The following is a 22678-nucleotide window of genomic DNA, read 5'->3' on the forward strand; positions in this document are numbered from 1 at the left end:
TGTGCTTGCATTTACATTTGTGTAACAGTCTGGAGGTTTGAAGAGTTAACCCTTTGCTCGCTGGTATGGGTCTTGCTAGTCTGTGAGCAGCTAGAAGCCTTGTGTGCCAGTGTGGGACAGTATATTGTGGTCCGATTGCCCGTATCCAATAGGTGGTGGCAAACCTGGTGTGTGAGGTTTGATCGCTGTTTGGGGGCGATTCAGTAGGTCTATAACCTGTGTGATAGGTAAAGCGACTGTGGGCTGGAATCGTGTGACCTCATGCAGCAAACACGCCCAAGTCACGAGAGCTGAGAGCGTGTTCGTGACATACTCTGTGAAAGATTTTTGGTGAAACAAGTTTCCTGTCTCACTTTCTACCACTTTTTCAGGGACCTATAACTCGCAGAATTCCAGCTTCAACAGCTACATCTATAAAGCCAGGCAAGCTAGGTCCTGCTGTAGAAAGGGCCCATAGGTTAGAAGATCATCCCTTAGTTCAAGCCCGGCTAACCAGTGGCTCTCCTAGGTGTTGTGAAACAAGTCCCAGCATGCACTGCCAGCTATCAGCAAAGCATGCTGGGGCTTGTGGTTTCACAACACCTGGAGAGCCACGGGTTGGCCAGCCCTGTCTTAGTGGAAGTCACCATCCCAGACACGCAGCCATCTTTAGAATGTGGGGGTATATCAATCGCTTTGGCCAATATGGGAGCCAGTAGTAAGTTCACTGGAAGGCATTCTCTTTTGGCCTTTTTGAGTACACCAGTTAGGATGGCTATTGTAGCCAAAGTATATCAAGTGGAAATCCTACGGTACTGTTGCATGGCGTCCACCACAACACCTTTGGATACCTAGTTCTCAAACCACTTTGTGGATCAGCATAGAGGCAATCATGCTAAACTGACGTCACCTTCCCACTGTTCGATGGAAAAACGCTGGGTGAAGACCATTCTCTTGAGGAAAGCCACCTCCAAATTCTTTTTCCCATGTACAGCACAGCTACCGCCGGAACACATCGTGACACCCATGTCATAATCCTGGCCAACTCTTATCGCCAAGAAGCTCCCAGTGCCCCTCCGATTTACATACAACACACCTGTGGTGTTGTCGGACAATGAGAATCAGTCTGACATTCAGGAAAGAGTGGGCATTTGTCAGAGAATTTGCCTGAGCTCTAGTACATTGATGTGGAGCTCCACCTCCTCGCGGGAGCAGAGACCCTGTAGCCGAAGATATAATGTCTCATATGGAAAGGTAGACAGACCCTGTTCAAGCTGTCCACCCTCAGCCACCACAGGAGATACTGACATGTACAAGATAACAGCTTGATGAACGGATTGGCAAACCAAATTCTCCACCCCCAAAACATTCCTCCAGCAGACTCAGCCTTGGAACTAGTCACTTTTTCAGACATGGCAGCAGTGAAAAGAAACTAACGTATGAGAAACAGCATGCCAGATAGTGATATTGATGTATATCATACACACAGAATTTTACTACAATATTTGGGTAATCGGCCCTTCAGAAAATCACAGAGCAGAAAGGAGCGTCAGATAGTGAGAAACAATGCCCATAACAAAGCTATCCCTAGCGAGAACTACCCTTTATTAATAGGGGTTCCCTATGTCACCTGCCCCATCTCTCACTTCATTAACTAGCACAGCTGCTGAAATGGGACAGGGGCTAACCATTGAGACAATCCCCTTAACAGATAGGAGGAGCCAGAGAAAACATTCCAATAGACTCGAGTGTAGCTATAAATAAGTATTTGCAAAGCACCGTTCTGCGCTAATAGTAGCTGTATCACTCCCTGTCCCTGCTTCTTCCAGTGGACCTGGGATCCCTCTGCAGCCCTTCCCAAGAAAGATAGAGACAATAAATCAGCTACCTCAGTCTCAAAAGTAGAAATACACTCTTGATGGGGAGCTGATGTCATTGCAATGCAGTGACGGTAAATGAAGAAAAAAATAAAGAAAAGAAAGAAATCAACAAGTGCCTAATCACCAGGACGTTTAGTTTGAACGGATGTGCAGTTGGTGACGGGTTGGAAAGAACAGGAGTCTGTGTGTGTTAACTTCCAAGTGATAAATTCCTATTAGCTCATTCTCATTCAAGCAGCAAAGACAAATCAAATTTTTTCAACATGTTTACAAACCTAGAATTAGATTTTAACTATTGAGCTGTAGAGAACACTTACGTTTTATAACCATATGATCAGCCAGTGAAGATAACCCTAAAAATCATGCTTCTCTGATGTTGTTTAAATTACTAGAATCACTTACCTTGAAATCAACACAAATGGTCTTTTCACTAACTGCCGCATGCTTTACATCATTCTCTGTAGAAAGAAAAACAGTGTTACGTCACATGTAACCATGGCCAATAAAGAGAGACATGAAAAGTTCACCTTTGAAAATTGTGTACATGGGAGTTTACATTGTGATATGTTTAGACGTTAAAAGAAAAAAGGTAGTCAAGAAGAACACAAGTCCAAATAGCAACATAACTGAGCTCTAAGGAATCAGACATGCTGTTGTATGGACATCTGCTTTATTTGCATAACATACACATTTTCAAACATCGCATGAGTACCAGAAAAAAAAAAAATGTATGCATGCGTCTGTATCCCGATTTTTGGAATTTGGGGGATTTTACAACTTTTTACACCAGGAGAGGCTGCACATCTGATGTTATATGAATATAACATAATGAACATAAACTCAAGTCTATATAAGGAGGCATGTCAGGAGGCGTATCTCTTACGACCATCAGTAGCCATAGCGGAACGTTCCAGATTGGCTAATCGTCCTCACCAGATGATAGTGCTTAAACAATGGCATTTTGTCTATGTTATATCAAGTCCTTGCCATCTTTTTGTATCACTTGTCATTTACAATTGCGCTACTGGAGTAAATAAGGTTTTTATTAGATTTTTTAAATAGGTAAAATTCATGTTATATTCAGAATTCACAATCACAGTAAACAATTTTATTGTGGCCATTGTACTAATATTACAATGCTAATGTCTGACTAAGCTAATGAGTTATACGTTGATGAAACACCGCCACCAGAGGCAGGAGCAACAAAGGTGCAGGGAGCATGTCTATAGGTCACGTGCAAGCCTCTTTGGGATGCCCGACAGAGGGGTGAGAGGTTTCCACCTCAGGTCATCCTGGAATGTTTGCAAACTCTGCAGTGACCTCAATTCTCCTATAGGCACTTGCAATACCACCAGTAAATAAATTCTTGGCTGTGAAACATTTCTGTATTTCTGGGTCATTCCAGACTGCAGCAGCTGTATCGGCAGTATGTCACAGACTGCATTAGTCATATCCTGAAGCCTGTCACATGGGCTTTCCTGATGCACATCAGGCAGTTTATTAATTTGACATTGGGTGAGGACCTTTAACCGATAAAACCACAATTTCACAATATTGCTCAGTTTCAGCAGGTCATAGGGGCAGTTGATGTTACACATGTAGCCCTAGAACAACTTGAACAAAAAAAATTCAAGCTTTTGTAAACGCAAACAATACAATTCCATTAGTGCGTTGAATTCATTTCCAGAAAAAAAAAATCAACATTGACCATTCAAGTGTAGATTTTGCAATAAAAAGAGATTTACTTATTAGATAGTAAGTTACAGAGTTACAAAATGCGTAGCACAGTAGTTCATATACAACCTGCCCCTCCATGGTCCCAGCAGACAGAGAGAGCCATGAATGTACTACAGGCTAATTTTAAAACCTTTACAATGGTGGGTATGTTTACAAAATTATGTCATCAGAGGTCACATGGATGGTTTACAATGAAACAGCATTCACTTCACAGATCTACTTTCTTAGATAAGATATTTGCACAAGATAGTTTCTAGCCTGTTCACAGTATTTTACCAGCAATTCTTCAAACAATATCTATAATAACGATAATATATAATATTTAAAGTCAGGTTGGTCACAATAAATTCTATTATTATTATAAATACAACTTTAACTAATGTACAGGCTATGTGTAATAGGTTTCTCCTAATCCATAGCCTGGTTGCCAAATATTCAGAGTACCCATGCAATCAGCAATATGCCATCAGAGAAGCAAGGAAAATGGGAGGCTATTAGGTAGGAAGATGCAAACACATTAAACTGATAGACTTTTGTAAAAGTATTGACAGAAGACCAGGTGGCTGCTCTGCACAGTTGGTCCACAGAAGCCCCACCTTTCGCTGCCCAAGACGCCCCCATCAACTGGGTGAAATGGGCCGTAAGTCTCTCTGGCACAGGACAGTTAGTCCTGATGTAAGGCTAACTGTTGCCCAAATCCATCTCGCAATTCACTGTTTTGAGGCTGGCCAGCCTCTTATAAGAATCAATAAAGGACAAACAGAAAATCGGTACTCTGAATTTGGGAAGCTCTCTCAACATAAATGTGAAGAGCCCTAACCACATATAATTTCTCCATATACACCTGATCAGACTGAGAAGCTGTCCGAAAGACCGGAACCATAATTTCCTGGTTCAAATGAAAGGCTGAAACACCCTTCGGAATAAAGGAAGGGAGAGTTCTCAATACCGCTCTGTCCTCGTGGAACACCAATTATGGTTGTCGACAGGACAGAGCTCCCAACTCTGAAACTCTACTTGCAGATGCAATAGCTAAGAGAAACACCACCTTCCAGGTCAGAGACGTAAAATCTGCCGAAAAAAGGGGTTCAAAAGGAGGCCCTGTAAGTATATCAAGCACCAGGTTAAGATCCCATGGTGCTGTAGGAGGAGAGTAAGGAGGCTGGATATGCAAGACCCCCTGAAGAAAACGTCCTTATGTCTGGCATATCTGCTAACTTCAGGTGGAAAGAAACTGAAAGGCCAGACATCTATACCTTTTAAGGAACCTAAGCGGCGACCTGCCTCAAGACCATCCTGAAGAAAGGACAGCAGTCTGAAAAGACGAAAAGAGGACGTCTGACAAGACCTATTGTCACGCTATCTGATATAGGCTCGCCAAATTTGATGATTGCTACGAGCTCGTAAGCCTGTTTCGGCTCGCATATGAGTGTTCACTACACTGGGGGGAAAAAACCCTAGCCCTCCAGAGCATGGTTTCAACAGCCATGCCGTTAAATTCAGCCAAGGTAAATCCTGGTGACAAAAAAGACCTTGAAGGAAAAGATCGCCTCGCGACGGGAAACGATGCTCTCGCCTTACCGCCATAGAGATTATGTCTGTGTACCACACTCACCGAGGCCATGCAGGTGTTATCAGAATTACCGGCAGACCGCCCTGCCTCACTCGTCTGAGTACTCGAGGAATCATGGAAAATGGTTTGGGCCCCCCAAGGAGCCAAAAGGATTGCCTTCAACTCTAACCTGTTGTTGGATAGGGAGGACTCCTGGTCTGACCAAAGACCCTGGAGGCTGAGATAAAGAGCTCCAGTCCCCCAATCTTTTAGGCTGGCGTCTGTGGCGACTATGATCGATGACCATGGAGCAAAAGACTTGCCCACCGACATGTGATCTGGAATCAGCCACCACTGAAGTGAATTTCTCGCATCCGGAGACAGAGAGAGATCTTCTGGCGGTCCAAATGTAGGTGGGATCCCGTCCATTTTGTCAAAAGATGTCCCACTGAAAGCACCGGGAATGAGCACGACCGAAGTGGATCGTCTCAAAGGAGGCCACAAACTTCCCTATAAGACGCATGCACAAGTGAATTGAAGGACTAGGAGAGGACAAGACCTGAGATGTTATCCTCTGAACCGACCTGATTTTCTCTTCTGGCAGAAACACCTTCTGTTGTTTGGTGTCCATGATGAGTCCCAGGAAGATCATGCATTAGCTCGGAACCATGTGGGATTTCTTTAAGTTTATTAACCACCCATGGCTCTTGAGAAAAGCTATGGTGAGGGACAAATGTTGTTGCAAGCAAACCTCTGAGGCGGATGTTATAAGATCGTCTAAGTAGGGCACAACCTGAACTCCCCCCGAGTAAAGACAAGCTGCCATAACAGACATGATCTTTGCGAAAACCCTTAGAGCCAGGGAGAGGCCGAAACGGATAGTGGAAGGCCCCCACCCTGAATCTCAGGAGAGACTGATGACCGCTCCAGATAGGAATGTGGAAGTATGCGTCTTTTATGACTATGGAAGCTATAAACCGATTCCTTTCCAATCCAAATATTACTGATCTCAGGGACTCCATCCAAAATTTGTCCACTGTTAAGTGCATATTTAGGTTCTTTATATTTAGGATGGGTCGAAAGGAACCGTCCAGCTTCCTGAGAAGAAAAAGATTTGAATAAAACCCTTTCCCTTTCTGGTTTTCTGGGACCCTGCAAATAACTTCTTGCTGAAAGAAGAGAGGCGACACAACTCTATATCGCCTGTCTTCACTGTGAATCTCGGGGTAGCGGGGTTACAAGAATGTTGTGGAACAGGACCCAAAAGAGCCATCATTTACCCCCTTGTTATAATGCCCCGAATCCAAGGTTCCTGAGAGGACGCTGTCCATTGTTAGGACCTACCTCTGTCTGAGAAGCCTCTAGAATTTGTTTGTTGTCTGCCCCTGGATGACTGGCCCCTAAGAAGGAGGTTCCCCCGAAAGGACTGCCTCAAGGAGCTGAAACACGTGGGGCGGCTCTGCCTACAATCACTGGCAAAAAGGGGCTTTTGCCACCCTTTGACTGAGAATGATACTGTCTAATTCCAGGCCAAACAAATCGGATGGTGAAAAAGGAATGGTTTCTATGTATTTTTCAGATTCCGAAACCGCCTCCCAGGATTTCAGCGATAAGGTTTTTCTTGCTGAAATTGCCGAAGCTTGAATAGAGCAAGACACAGAGGCTGTGTTCTGAGCTGCCTCATAAGGATACCCAGATGTCTCTTTTAAATCTAAAGCTAGGAAAAGCAATTCTGAATTCTGCAAGGCCTCAGCCAGCTGCTCTGCCCCTGCTTCCAGGGCTCTAGCGACTCAAGGCGAAGCAAATATGGGACTGAAGGAAGAACCCGCTGCTACAAAAATAACCTTTAGCTGAGATTCAATTCTGCGGTCAGTGGTGTCCTGCAGAGTTGCAGTGCCCGGGACCAGCAGGGTAGTGTGGCGGGCTAAACGGGCTACAGGAGAATCCACCTTAGGAATTCCTTCCCAGTGAGTCAGATCCTCTTCATGTAATGGATATAAGGAGGAGAATCTTTTTGGAACAGAAAACTTTTAATCAGGTTGTTTCTATATTCCCTCAGCAATATCTCTCAATTCCACCAAAGGAGGAAAACGAATAACCTTTCCTCTGGCTTTCTTAAAGAGACTTCTGTTTATAGGACTAGGATTCTCTGACTCTGGGAGGTCCAAAGCCTGCCTCACCGCTAATACCAAATCATCAATGGCCTGATATCTGGCAGTTTCTTCCTGATTAGATACGTGAACCTGGTCGGGAACCCTTCTTCAGAAAAAGATTAGCGGATCTAAACCGCTTTCTTTTAGTAGGGCCCAAATATGGGGATTCAAATAACTGGTTTAGGGTGTCTAAACCCTTTAGTAATGATGAGGACCATGCTGGTTCTGCCAAGACAGGGGTCTGATCCGTTATCAAAGAAGAAGGGCCTGCTATGGCTGTCCCAGTAGAAGCAGCCGCAGGACCCCCCACAGTCGTGAGAGCATTATCCAATACAGAAGAAAGCGCTGCCGAGCATGTCAATAACTAAGTAGATTTAGTGAGAAGCTGGGCTAAAAAGGAAACTGACTGTGTCAGTGGAGCCACCCAGGCCGGTTCCGCCGACAGAGAGGCTAGAGTCTGCTGGGTTTGCGCAGATGGGGGCCCCCCTTCACAATCAGAAAAAAACGCCAACGGGTCCCTCTGCTCATATGGTAATTTAACCTTACATCTATAATAGGCAAAATATTTTTCCATAGGACCTTTTCCTTTATCTAACATTTTACAAAGGAAAGAATCCCCAAGCACACCATGACTTGAGGGAGACAGAGAGAAAAACAAGTAATCAACTAATCTACAATAAAAGTTGCACTTGTCCCTTTAAATAAACAATGTGATTTTTGACAAGTAAAGAGTACAATAATATTACCCCTACTAGCCCCACTTTGTCAGTAAACAAATAGTTTTTATAAAATGCTTAATAAAAATAGAATACATAGCCAAAAGGCCAAACACAGGAGAGAAGTCCACCAGCAATGTCCTGATGCCTGCTCCCACAAGGCTGTCTCTCTTCCCGGGCTTCTTCTTAGTTCCAGAAAACCGGAATACTGTCAGTAAATTGAAGAGCAGGGGAGCTCTATATCATTTTAGCTCCCCCTCTTCCGATATTCTGTCTCCATTTTTTTTTTTTAAAGAAAATTATATATATATATCATCAGCAGAGTAATGGAGACCTCAAAAGATTGAGGTCTCCTGCAGCGGTTGGACCCCGATGTCCCCTTCTATTTCTGAGGGGGGATCTTGGTCTGACCCCTTCATACCTTCCTGGGCTTCTGTCTCGTACCTGCCCGGGTCTTTCCAAAATGGCCGCCGGCTGATGCTCTGATAGCTTTTACACACAGGTGCACAACATGGGTGTGATTGCTGTGATGTGTTTGTTGTGAACAACAGTATTGTGGGATCTGGTGGCTTCCGACACTGAATAGCAGCCAGACGATATCTAGGCCTGGAGGGTTTAGTGTCAGGAAGCCATGGAACATTTATGGATTGTGTTTTGGTGTTGTTGTGACAAAATAACACAGCAACTGGTCAAGAAGACCAGAGTAAGGAGTCACTCATTTGGTAATTTCTACAAAGTGGTGTCATTGTCAGATCTGAAAGAACAGCCACAACACAGCTGTTCACCCAGACAACAAAGCTAGCAGAGCCAAATGCTAGCCGTCGCTGAGGCCCAGTTAGAGAGGAAGACTACTACGGCTTAAGCTCAGTGAGCTCCGGCAGAGTGAGCAACAGCCGGCTGTTATGCAAAGTATGACATCCTCAGGGGACGTTGAGGCGTTTATATTGGCGTTTGAAAGGACGGCCACAGTTATTTTATTATTTTTCTCCGAACGCTCAGGTGACAAGTCCAGCAGGGGCAGGCTGGGCTGGGGGGCATCTGCCCCCTGGGCCGGTCTCATAGTGGGCTAACTTGGGCTGGGTCATCTGCATTTTTTTCCTTTTAATATAGACTGCTGAGTCAAGTCTTGCCCCCCTCGCTGAAATTTGCCAGCCCTCCCCTGAAGTCCCGTCATGGAATGAAATGCATATAAGGCCTTTCTGAGAGGCATTATAATTTCTAGATTTATTTCTAGATTTATTGGGATTAAAAGTTATCCAGAAAATAAAAGTCAGTGTTAGAACACAAATCTTTGAAAATAGAAAAACAATAATAAAGCACATAAGGAAGAATCAAGTTTTCAGAGGTTATGTGCTCAAAAACAATGGTCTGATTTTCTTGTCAATAAAACACAACGTAGGTAATTACCTTTATCCAGGCACAATCCAAATGTATAGGCTAATAAAGGAAAATTATAAACAATCTATAGATCAGCATTAATGGATGATCATGGGAAACAGGCAATTTTAAACAGAGTACTACCCAAATATTTTATAAATACTGCCGTGACTTATAGTAGCCACAGATTTAGTATGCTCCCGAGATCTTCGCTTCATGTTTGGATGGGATCGATTTGCCAATTCTAATGACCGTAAGGATTTTAAATACTCCAATTACTTTAGAAGAACTGGATTAAGCGAATGATTCATTTCCAAATGGTATGGACACAAGAGAAATTGATTTTTCTCCCAAATTACTAGAAACATTCAATTTGTTTTATAATGAGAAAGCTCTCCTTTGATCCATGTTGGATGCTCTTATAATTGTACTTCCTAGACCAGGAAGAAACCACTTACATCCAGATTTATATAAGTCAAGATATTAGCAAAAAGTATTATTGCTTTATTTAAATAATTTTACCAAAACTGTAAGCTCTGATAAATTTATTTTTATGCAGGATAGTTCCACTTCTACTAATGTTAGGCATTTATTTACAAACTGGCAACTGAAACATGTCAGTGGTGATGAAGCAGTGGATGAATCCCTTGATGCGCCAAGGCTTTTGATTTAGTGGAGTGGTCCTATTTTTATAGATTTTTGGCATTAGTCAGTTTTATTAACGGGGTAAAATTACTTTACTCCTGCTGCAAGAGTCGGTGCAAATTTTCTTTAAAGTAGGGGTACGCGTAAAAGCTGCCCGCTATCAACATTATTTGCATTCTGGTATATGTGGTCTATCAATAATGTGTCAATCAAAATATCGCTCTATACGCAGATGGCACATTATTCTTGGCTGATGCAAAAGAACCTCAAAAACCTGCTTCAGGTGGTTGAGAAATTTGTATTTTAATCAGGCCTCAAAATAAACTGCTTTCCTTATTTGCAAGAATTGTACAGAATATATTGCACATATTCTTATTCTCTACAATGGATTTCAAAACTTAAATACATAGGTATGGGATATTTAGGTTTCAAAGAATCCGACAGATTATATTATTGACAATATTGTCCCTTCAATTGATTTCTTACACATTAAATATTGCATATGACAGATATTGCCTTACAGTAACCTAATTAAAATGTTTATTCAACCAAAATTTTTAAATTTATGACAACAGTCACTTATCTATTTTATTATGATTAACCAACATCTCTAATCTTCAATATGTGAAGATAAATTGGCGAGGACTACATTTAAAATCTTACTTAGTGTATTAGCCCTTCCACAGTTGGTTCCATGGTGGACCAAGGTGATGAAAATTTAGTTCGAGGGGCAGTGGTGGCACCTAAATAGAGGGCATCATAGACCCAGAGGGAGAACGAGGAGAGACTTTAGCCAGGTGGACACCAAGAGGAAGCGAGACAAAGCACTAGGATCAGGAAAGGATTCATTGGGGAGTAAAGGGGCAGAATTTTGGAAGTAACTCTCAGGGAAGGTTTGCAATTATCACAAATAGGCAACAAAAACGATATATATTGACGATTACCATGCAATAAAATTAAAAATAAACATAGCCAAAGAAAGCACAATCAATATATATTATATATAAATATATATAGATATATATATATATATATATACACATATACACACACACACACATATACATATATACACACACACACACACACACACACACACACACACACAGTCAAGTCCATAACGATTGGAACATCGACACAATTCTCATATTTTTGGCTCTATACACCACCACAATGGATTTGAAATGAAACAAAGATGTGCTTTAACTGCAGACTTTCAGCTTTAATTTGAGGGTATTTACATCCAAATCAGATGAACAGTGTAGGAAGTACAACAGTCTCTATATGTGCCTCACACTTTTTAAAGGGACCAAAAGTAATGCTACAAACTAAACAATCCTACATCAAACTTTCACTTTTTAATACTTTGCTGCAAATCCTTTGCAGTCAATTACAGCCTGAAGTCTGGAACGCATAGACACCACCAGACGCTGGGTTTCATCCCTGGTGATGCTTTGCCAGGCCTCTACTGCAAACGTCTTCATTTCCTGCTTGTTCTTGGGGCATTTTCCCTTCAGTTTTGTCTTTATTAAGTGAAATGCATGCTTAAATCGGATTCAGGTCAGGTGATTTGGCCATTGCATAACATTCCACTTGTTAGCCTTAAAAAAGTCTTTGGTTGCTTTTGCAGTATGCTTCAGGTCATTGTCCATCTGCACTGTGAAGCGCCATCCAATGAGTTCTGAAGCATTTGACTGAATATGAGCAGATAATATTGCCCGAAACACTTCAGAATTCATCCTGCTGCTTTTGTCAGTAGTCACATCATCAAATACAAGAGAACCAGTTCCATTGGCAGCCATACATGCTAACGCCATGACACTACCACCACCATGCTTCACTGATGAGGTGGTATGTTTTGGATCATGAGCAGTTCCTTTCCTTCTCTATACTCTTCTCTTCCCATCACTCTGGTACAAGTTGATCTTTGTCTCATCTGTCCATAGGATGTTGTTCCAGAACTGTAATGGCTTTTTTAGATGTTGTTTGCCAAACTCTAAACTGCTGTTCCTGTTTTTGTGGCTGATGGTTTACATCTTGTGGTGAACCCTCTATATTCACTCTTGTGAAGTCTTCTCTTGATTGTTGACTTTGACACATATACACCTACCTCCTGGCGAGTGTTCTTGATTTAGCCAACTGTTTTTCTTCACCAGGGAAAAAATTATTTTGTCATCAACCACAGTTGTTTTCCGTGGTCTTCCGGGTCTTTTGGTATTGCTGAGCTCTCCGATGCGTTCTTTATTTTTAAGAATGTTCCAAACCGTTGATTTGGCCACACGTAATGTTTTTGCTATCTCTCTGGGTTTGTGTGAGGCACATATAGAAACCATTGTAATTCCTACACCGTTCACCTGATTTGGATGTAAATGCCCTCAAATTAAAGCTGAAAGTCTGCAGTTAAAGCACACCTTGTTAGGTTCATTTAAAATCCATTGTGGTGGTGTATAGAGCCCAAAATTGGAGAATGGTGTCGATGTCCCAATATTTATGCACTTGACTAAATTATATATATATATATATATTGAACCTAACCGAGAAGAATCCTCTCCCAACCAATTTTTTCTAATAAAAAAACTGGCAACACTGTAACTTAAAAATACTTTAGTGATTTTCACGATTAACAAACCAATCATTGCTTTATTTACTTAATGTTGAAAAAAGGGGAAAGAACAAATGAAATGTAAACTTTTAGACACTATGATGTGTGTTTTAGAGTAGCAGTATTTAAAACTCAATTAATTATTAATAATTTATTAAAATACACATCCTAACCATTAAGAGCTAGCGAAATAGATTAAAAACCATAGTGAAAATTGTGATGTGATTGGAACATACTGTGAAATGATGTGATTTAAGAACTGCAGTATGACTACAATGGCCTTGATGCCCTATATAAATAAATATATGTGAACACTTATATTTGTGCATCGATCATAAACTCATAGTTTGGTGCTGCTATAGTGTTTAATCTTTCTTCTAAGATCAATCCAAATCAATAACTTCCATACAGTTTAAATATTCATTGCATCTATAACTATATCTCTACGTATATGACTAATGCTGCTCCTTTTCTTTATGTGTGTGTGGAGAAACACTAGGTGACAGTAAAGAACCATAACACAACAGATAACTGCATTGAAATTCATTTGATGCAACTAATTTATATATATATTATACACGCACACATATATACATACATACACACTTATTTATTAAAAGCCTAGTGCTGCTCCTCAATACACACACAAAACATTTGATAAAGTGTTTGCAAATTACTTTTGTATACTTGACTATTCCTGATTTGTTCATTATTACTATTTGTTATTACTTGGTTTTCGATTTTCTAGCCATTTGTTTTATTTGCACTTAGTGTTACATTAATAGGCAATATACTAAATAATTTAAGCAATAAAGTGTAACTGCGATGCCAACCAAAAGGCAAATGTCTGCTGTGGGAGTATCTGCACAGCAAGCAGCAAAAAGTCGAGGAACGGAGTGGGATAAAGCTCAACGACAAACTAACTGATGACCAAAGACAACGCGAACATCATCGCCATGCAAATCTGCCTCCACAACAAATTGCCCGTCACGAAGCGCAGGACCAAGGTAATATTGCGTGAACGTCTACAAAGTCAGCGAACAAAATTGCCATGCCATTCTTGATGCTGGTAACTTTGATGAAACAAAATATTAATGCTCAGAACTATAGTCCCATGAAAAGTATTTGTGAATTTTGCCACACTAAGCATTTTGCGGCTGAGCAGTCATCTCACAAACTACTCAATCAATGCTGCCACAGGGGTAAAATCAAATTGGAATCAAACACTATCTTACTTTTATTTTTTTTCCGTCATTTTGATGGGCTTTTAACTAGTTTTACATATATACACTGTGGCTGAATCACTTATAAATAACTTATTGTAATAATATATTTAAATTATTAGCACATTGTGACAATTTATATCGCTAGTAATGTACTGATTCTTGATACCGTGTATTTGAAATATACTTATTTTTTATATTGTGTGTATTTCGGTACAGGAAATGTTTTTATTGCTAAGACAGGGCCAGGAGAGGAAATTTGGTTTTGGTTTTGCAACTGTCTAGAGACAGGTAATCTGATGTTAATTAGTCCTTTTCATCTCCTTAGCCAACAGGTCTTTTCAGCCTGAAAGCCCAAAAAGGGAGTCGTTACCTATATCCTGACTGGTTAAAGTGAAAGGAAACCTCTGATCAATGTGATTAAGGAAATCACAGATTAGTGTAAATTTTGCAAAGTATAAATTGCATTTTAAATTCAAGTTTAAATAACATCTCCCATCCCGATGTTAATCTTTGAATGAAATATTTCAGCCTTTGCCGAGCCATCCCGGATTAGGGGGGGCGTTACCCCCTGCTGAAATGTGTGTCAGAATGTGTATAAAAAAGCACTGGTTTGTACTGAAATGTATTATTATTGTGCCATCTAGCCTTCTGATCGCCTGTACCTTAAACCAGTGTGAACTGTCCTTTTGCTTCAAGATCCTGCGACTGCTTCCCTGCTATAATTCCTGTGACCTGCAGATTAGACCCAAAGACATTCTCCGGATGTCCTGAGGTTGGAACGCAGCGTCTACCATCAACGCTCTGCACGCTACCCAGCAGCTCTGGCCAGTGCGATATGCCAGGGAGGAACCATCCACAGCACTGTACCGGAAGAGGTCAGGGGTACCAGCCGAGGAGCCAAGTGAGGAGGTACACTAGCTTAGACAGTTACCCAGAAGGAAGCGGTTCTAGTGCCAGTGTAGGAATCCTAGTGGTGGCAGCAACGTAAGCCCCTCCTACTGCGGTTAGAGCGTGCAATTTGGGATAAAAAAAAGGGAACCATGGCAAAGTAAGCCCAGCCGGTCCCCAGTAACAACAGACAGGGTCGCATAGGCTGTCCATCCTGTAACAATAGGCAAGCTTTTTTGTGAGGTATGAATGTCTCCTCCATCAGTACGCAAAGTTAAAAATGGTCTCATGCTGTAACCGACGAACACATGGTCCCCATAATCTCACACTACACACATGTACTCACAAGATGTAAAATCTATGATTGATACCATCTAAACTTTGTTTTTCTATTTCTATCAATGCTGAATAGCCTCTCACATTTATATGTCCCCACTGGTTTGAGATACCCTGAGAAAACATGGTTTATTTAACACAAGAGATTTAGGAAACGGTTTGGAATACAGCGTAAGGCTATTTCCCCTGCATGTCATCACAACACTGTATTTTATTGCCTACCAAAACTTTGTCTCTTGATAACACATTATAAGAGTATTGGTTTTACCGTAATAAAATGCAATTATATAAATATACACATTATATAGTGCCCCTTAATGTTGTATTCCAGCAAGACATACATACCACTTTCAAGCTGTTTTATGTTTGATCCAACAGCATCATCCAGTGACATTCCCGTATTTACACTATAAAAGGAAGAGTTTCATTACTTGAAGTGTAAAAGAAACCAGCACATGTTTTACTACTACTATAATGCTTGTCTACAGCCTATAAACATGAGGCAGCAATTGCATTGTAAGTTGAGAAGCATATACTACTGCAATTTACAATCATTCATACATAATTCATCTAAAGCATATTAAACATGTAGCGTTTTTGCCTTTTCAAACACCTACATTCCTTATATACAAGGGATCCTTGTTAATTTTTTTATATTCACACACAAATAATATAAAACAATAAAATGGATTAATGATAATTAGTAATACCCCTTTCACACTAAAATCCCGGTGCAGACACAGGATAATGAACAAGGTTTCAACTCGTGTTGCAACCCTTCACATCACACTTTAGTCCCGGGAATATCCCGGGTAGCAGTCACTCACACTGGACCCGTGTCTATACTGCATTATCAAGATGAGTCATTAAAGGGGATAGAAGATGAGCTGCTTTTAACACAACCCAGGCAGGATAACCCGAGAACACCTTTCAATCCGCATTGGATCCGGCTCCAACACGAGAATAACCCTGGACCCGTTCACAAACACACGACCCTGTGTTGTTCTTGGGTCCATGCCTCTGTGTGAAAGGGGTAAAAGTGGCGGTCCAAGTAAAAAGTGTTAACACACACCACGGAGCCCACAGACTAATCAAGCTGCTCTTACCTGCTGTTAGAAAGCGAGCCATCTACAGAGGAAACTGACAGGGACATATCTTTTCCTCTTGGCCGGGAAACACAAGGTGTAGACAATCTTTCCCTGGAAGGGCAGACACATTACATAACTCATTTATTTACTTACTCCAGCAGGCCACTTATATGGAAAACCCCCATATACTGCAATACTTAATTTCCTTTCCTAATAAGCGTGTAAATTGAATTTATCCAGTTCAATACAGTGCTAATTTCTCATCAAGCTAAATGACACCATAGACAAGAATATATTTCTGCTGCTATTTTATCAGTCATAAAAATAGGTATTGTTACTTTATCTCCACACCCTTTACTTTCAATGGCATCTGTCACATCCACTACTTTTTGGTCCTCTCATTAATGAGCGATACCCACTTGGTAGTCAGAAATCCTAGTACTAGTAGCTACAAAGTTTGACTGAACCCATAAAGATGACTATTTCACCCTCTCATAAACCATATTAAATCATTTAAAATAAGGAGTACCACTTGCATACCAGTTTCTCTCTGTACTATGTGACTTCAACACATGTCTTAATTTTAATAAGATTTACAACAAAAGAAAAAAAAAAAAAAAGGATGTGGTATTTGTCAAGATTTATTTTGGGGAAAAAAATCTGCACAAGACAGCATACATTATTTTCTTTGCTAATAGTTTATGCCAGTGGTTCCCAAACTTTTGCAGTTCGTGGCACCCTTAGAGTCGCCAAATTTTTTCAAGGCACCCCTCCAAAATTATTGAGCAGTATTTAGGTCAGGACAGAAATACTTATTTAGTTGTATGCAAAAACGCCCCCTCTGCATCCAGACACTCTGCCCCCTCTGCATCCAGACACAATGCCCCCTCTGCATCCAGACACAATGCCCCCTCTCACGCTGTCCCCCCTCCTCTGTCCCGCTGTCCCCCCCTCCTCTGCCCCGCTGTCACGCTCCCTCTCACTCCTCTGCCGCGGGCCAGCCATAGACAAAAGAAAGAACACAAAAACTTACCAATCCGCGCGGCTCTGGGACCCAGCATCCTCCTCGCTCCCGCAGCTTGTCACTGACGCCGATATTCAGTGACAAGCTGCGGGAGAGAGGAGGATGCTGGGTCCCGGAGCCGCGCGGCTTGGTAAGTTTTTGTGTTCTTTTTTTTGTCTATGGCTGGCCCGCGGCACCCCAGTGACACCAATGAATACCAAGAAATTAAAGTGAATAAGGACCTAATTAGAGAGATTACACTGTAACTAATAAAAGTATAATATAATAATCATCTTTCAGATAGATATATTTAAGTAGCAGGAATAAAACACAATTTTATTTTCATAAATATAACAGTGACATGAATGACATGACATAACAGCACAGTAATCAGATCTAACACCACAACAGAACCTTAGTCAACTGTCAACCCCTCGCCCCTTTTCTTTGGCACACAGGAAAGCCATTTCTATACATTTCTGCTGCATCGTCTGATGCCAGGCCCAGACCCCAATGGAGCTGGCTTGCACAAGAATCCAAGAAACTATCTGTGGCAGAAGTAATCGGGTCCTCCCGATCCCACGTTGGGAGCGCGCAGGTTGAGGTAACGACCCATGTATCTCTGCTTGCCCTCGACATTCTACAGCAGTCTGTAGTTAAGCGTGTACAGTGCTACAGAGATAATCTTTAAGCAATTTAGCAGCCAAAGAAAAAGCTTAAAAATATTAAAAAAAAACAAAACTGCCCGTGGTCATTAAACAAAGCGCCTTGCTCCAGTGGTCACTTAGAAAAACTGAAGTTCCAGGCAGCCAATGGGGTATAGAGGGGTAGAAGGTTGAGCTTTTGGCAGTAAATTTAAAGTGCCCAAGGTGCTGTCACCGCACTCTAGACTCAGTGTTCCATTGTTCCTCATTAGGAAGAATGAAAATCAGATAAAGGCAAAATTAACAGATAGGTAATGTACACATAGTGCTTATATCTTACTTTTCCAATAGCTGTACAGGACAATCTGCCTCGAAAGTGAAGTCTTCAGAACAGCTTAAAATTTCACAGTCTTCTGTTTCAGGCCTCTATTTCATAAAACAAAATATACATTTTTTTTTTCACTTATACAACTTCACTATTAATATTTGTTTTATTAAGTGTAAGAAAAAAAAAAGAAAAGACTTTGCCAATATACTGCTTGCTGCCAGGCACCAAATCTGTTTATTACCACAAAATGGAGTAGAGAAAGAACCCAACCATCATTTCAGGTAAAAGGAAAAAAAAAAAAAAAGATAAAGGAGAAAATAAGCAAGTCAAGATAAAAATCTATAAGCACCAATTTCAGTGTGAGAAGGGCAGATACAGCTAATCCCAGCTTTGATTCATTAGACCCACGAGGGCCACAATACAGATACAATTTCATCTCTGCCACATGATCGACGATACCTGCAACCCAACGCAAATCAAAAAATTGGTGTGTCTGATTAATTGTATAACATAACAGTATATTTAAGTAAACATGTGTTTGTGCAAACATTCTTGGGTATACATTCCAGTGCATATTGTTATGTATGGTTGGAATTCCACAGGTTGCAGCATAACCTTGTGCGAGTGGAGCAAAGTGGGCAATAAGTGATCTAGTATAGAGGATTTGCTCATATATATTCCATCATTTAAGAGCTATGAGCCTTTCATCTTCTAGTGCAATTCACTAACTGCCCCCTCCATTTCCACTTGCCGTCAATTGTATTTCTATTTTTCTGCTGAGCAGTTCCATATTTGGTCCAAACTGCTCTCAAGGAGTATTGTAATGGGGTTGACAAGTAATACATACATTTGTCTTCTATTACTATAAACACGCCATTATTCTGCAATATTTTGTATTACTCTTACCTCACACAGAGGACATATGGTATCTAATAGCTCCAGCCTACAAGAGCATGCATCACACAAGTAATGTCCACACTGCAATGTTTCCACACAGCTTCCTGTAAATAAACAAAACCAAAAAGGTAGAAATTAAGTGCCATCTAGCAAAAGGTAATGTATTAGACAGCATATATTTTAGGGTTTTACTAAAATCCAAGTGTTCGTTTTAGATAGTCTCCAGTTTTGCAGAAGCATTTCTGTTTCAATAGGGCCACATCCACCATGTAAACACTAGAAGGCTACAGCAAATCACTGCATTTACTCATCTATAACCGGATTACAGAGGGAAGAGCGCAGCCTTCAACTCATAGCAGTGCCAAGTCTGGGTGGGCACTTAAACCCTGCCTTGTTAAAGGTGTGTAAGGAATCAAAAAAAAATATACAAACAGCACTGAAAACTAACACCCATTATTTACAAATCAAATTTAAAAAAATTAAGAAAAATCAATAAAGTGTCAGATATCACCTTAAGGATTGTAAATCTTTATAAATTCAAGGATTAATTACTTATTAAAATAAAAACCAACATGAAGTCAAATGGCTTAATTTTGTAAACTGTAAGAAGCAGAGTGGATGTACAGATATACCAGAATTGCAAAGAAGATATTGTATTCGTAAAGCTTTTGGACGGTTTAAAAAATTTTTTTAGAGGAATATATTTTTTTTATACATATGAATCAAAGGATATTACTCCTAGGATAAGGAAATGGCTATCCCAAAGAAACCACTCTCCAAAATTACATTAGTAAGAACAAAAATGGATTTATAAAGTTGTGTTGATTTGGAATGCATATACTTAGATCTTTTTCAAATTCAGTAACAGGACTGGTGTTCTTTAGGGAGTAAAATATTATTATTATTATCATCATTTATTTGTTAGGCGCCACAAGGTATCCGCAGCGCCGCACACAGTACGAACAGTAGACTATACAGGGTGAAACCATACAGAACAATGAACAAAAAGTACCATTACTTCAGAAATTCCAAGCAGGCTACAAGGAGCAGAAGAATGGATGAGGAGACAGGAGGGAAGAGGGCCCTGCTCATGCGAGCTTACATCCTAAGGCAGGGTAAACAGACCAGGCAGAAGAGGAGCCAGTTGAAGCAAGGGGAGAGAAGTGAGGACGAGCTGAAGGGAGGAGATGGGGGTTAAGTGGATGGTTGGTAGGCTTTGAGGAAGAGGTGAGTTTTGAGTGCACGTTTGAAGGAGCACAGAGTAGGAGAGAGACGGATGGAACGATGGCGGTCGTTCCAGAGAAGGGGGGCTGCACGGGAAAAGTCTATACAGTGCGCACACCGAATCCCAAGCATCATTTGGTGTTGCCAAAGAAGAAAAGAGCACAAGTGCTTCACTTACAAACTCAGGTCATGCAGTTGCTGGTACTTGTTAGTTAAGGTGGCCACCTCACACCTGCATCGTCCACCCGCTCAGCTGACTGCGTAAGGATTAGGTGCGTAAACTTTGTTCCTAGCCCAGCATAGGTAACACAACATTCAGAAGTTATCTGCTACATCCTCCTTTCCGAAGTATTTTCTTCTCAGTAGAACATTCACAAAGCATAGTGCCTACTTCTGATCTGCTGCCATTTAAACCCTCTAATCAAGGGGCAAAGCCTTCAACTCATGGCAGTGCCAAGTCTGGGTGCCAAGTCTGGGTGGGCAATTAAACCCTGCCTAGCTCCTTCTCCTGCAACCATGGCTAAAGGATGTAACGTTGATTGAAATGTAAGGAGTTTTCCCAACTACAGTGAACAATTCTCCAACACTGTTTTTCAGTTGTCGCATAACATCAGCAAGAGCTTTCGAGGATAAACAAAATTTCAAGTAAATGCCTTACAAAAGGTCCTTTGATGGTTTTAGTTTTTTTTTTACTGGAAAACAAGCACAGGTTTATTTCCCATCCCTTGTTCTAGTTTCACTTTCCACTATGAAATACATATAAATGAAATAAGGTATTAACACAAGTGGGCACAATCCAGGGGTTGCATTAAAAAAATGAGATTTTTGCACTGGCTGTTAAATTCCATTCTCCAGGGCTGTAGAGGAACAATGATAGCATGTTAAGTTTCAACCCTCTCTCCATCTCAGGGGACACAGATGGTGGGAAGTCAAATAGCCACTATTAACAGGATCAGAGAAATGTCTAAAAATTAGCTTTCCTACCAAAGACAGCCTTCAGAGAGGGAGGATTGCTAACTTTTGTGACCTTTTATATTTAAATTCACATTGAATTTGCCCTATGGAGGTGATCTGTGCTTTGGTCTGCAAAATAGTGATGAGGAAACAGTATAGAAGTCCACCTTGGATATTAATTTGGAAGCCTCATCAGAGGAGGCAATATTCATGTTATAAAATTTGGGAAAAGTATGCAGGGACAACCAAGTGTAAGGTCTGCAAACCTAGTACACCAACCCGTCATTATGTACCGCCCAAGAAGGACCAACCTCTTGGGCGAGTGCATCATCAGTCCAGAGAAAACTTACCACAAAATAGAACAACTCAAAGCAATGGAGTTTTTTTGAGTACTGGACAGATAGAGCCACAGACAACCCGATCACACTTCTAGCGCTAAAGAAGCAGAGCTTTGCTCCTTTAACACTAAAGAAGTGAAGCACTCCTTTAACGCTAAAGGAGTGAGACCAAAACTAGACAACCTTAGGATGAAAGAGATCCTGTTTCATTGATCATCTCAGACTAGCCTAGTCAAAACAATAGCCATCAAACAAAATGACATTTCTGCAAGAAAACAGGACAAGAACAGAAGAAAAAAGGAGCTAAAAAGGGAGTGCAACCCTGCAGGACTTTCAGACCAGGTTCAGGTCCCACAGAGATAAAAGGGGAGACGAAAGGCAGCCCAATGTGAACCACTCCTTGTAAAACCACTAACATATATAAGCAGTACCAACTGGCATTTAAAAGAAACCACTGAAAAGGGAAGAAAACCTGCATCTTGAAAGAATTCAAAGCCACAGCTTTTTCTACACCCCTCTGAAATAAAGCAAATCTAGAATTCCACTAGGTTAGGTAGGGTTACCAACCTGTAACAAACCTAGGAAAAGATGGCTTCCAAGTCCGCAGCATGGCCCAGATAACAGGGAACGAAAGTTCATTTTGCTTAAGAATCGATCATGGCTTCAAGAGCCATGCCAATAAAGCAAGTACTTATAGGCCCTATCAAAGAAGGGGCTTGGATTGATCAAAGGATCGACCAGAGTACTAGGACTACCTGGAACAATAGAGGGTGACGAAGAATGCTTGTACCTTTTCCACAGAATCTGCAGACAAACTGGAATGGCCATACCCCCTCCTCAGGCCAGGCTGCCATGAGCCTACTTTGCCATAGGCAGGGACAGATGTGGGAGTGAGGGCTCCACAATGGAAGCGACATTATTGAGATGGTGAGAGGAGAGAAAATAAAAATAAAAAAAAACACACACACACAGCTGTCCCACTCCACAGGATACTGTGGAGGCATCCTCGGTGATGTGCATTAGTATTGTGAAGTCCAAAAAATGTATTCATATCCCTGAATTAAAAAGACAAGCTGCTTAACGTAGCTGATCCTGTGCCAGTGCTGGACCC

General features: G+C 41.1%; 1 protein-coding gene across 3 annotated transcripts in view; it reads right to left on the bottom strand.

Annotated features, from left to right (window-relative positions):
* RNF17 (ring finger protein 17) overlaps positions 1-22678 on the bottom strand; it is a 187592-nt gene that overhangs the window by 154102 nt on the left and 10812 nt on the right. For 2 of the 3 annotated variants that reach the window (XM_075198885.1, XM_075198886.1), the window contains exons 2-6: positions 19061-19155; positions 18167-18252; positions 16198-16290; positions 15437-15498; positions 2262-2317 (exon numbers count right to left, since the gene is read on the bottom strand). In XM_075198885.1, coding sequence (XP_075054986.1) covers positions 2262-2317; positions 15437-15498; positions 16198-16290; positions 18167-18252; positions 19061-19155 — 392 coding nt within the window. The remainder of the gene's footprint in view (positions 1-2261; positions 2318-15436; positions 15499-16197; positions 16291-18166; positions 18253-19060; positions 19156-22678) is intronic. The other variant, XM_075198887.1, reaches the window with a different exon arrangement.

Source organism: Mixophyes fleayi, chromosome 2 (assembly GCF_038048845.1).
Source record: "Mixophyes fleayi isolate aMixFle1 chromosome 2, aMixFle1.hap1, whole genome shotgun sequence".
In the NCBI taxonomy this organism is placed as follows: Eukaryota; Metazoa; Chordata; class Amphibia; order Anura; family Limnodynastidae; genus Mixophyes; species Mixophyes fleayi.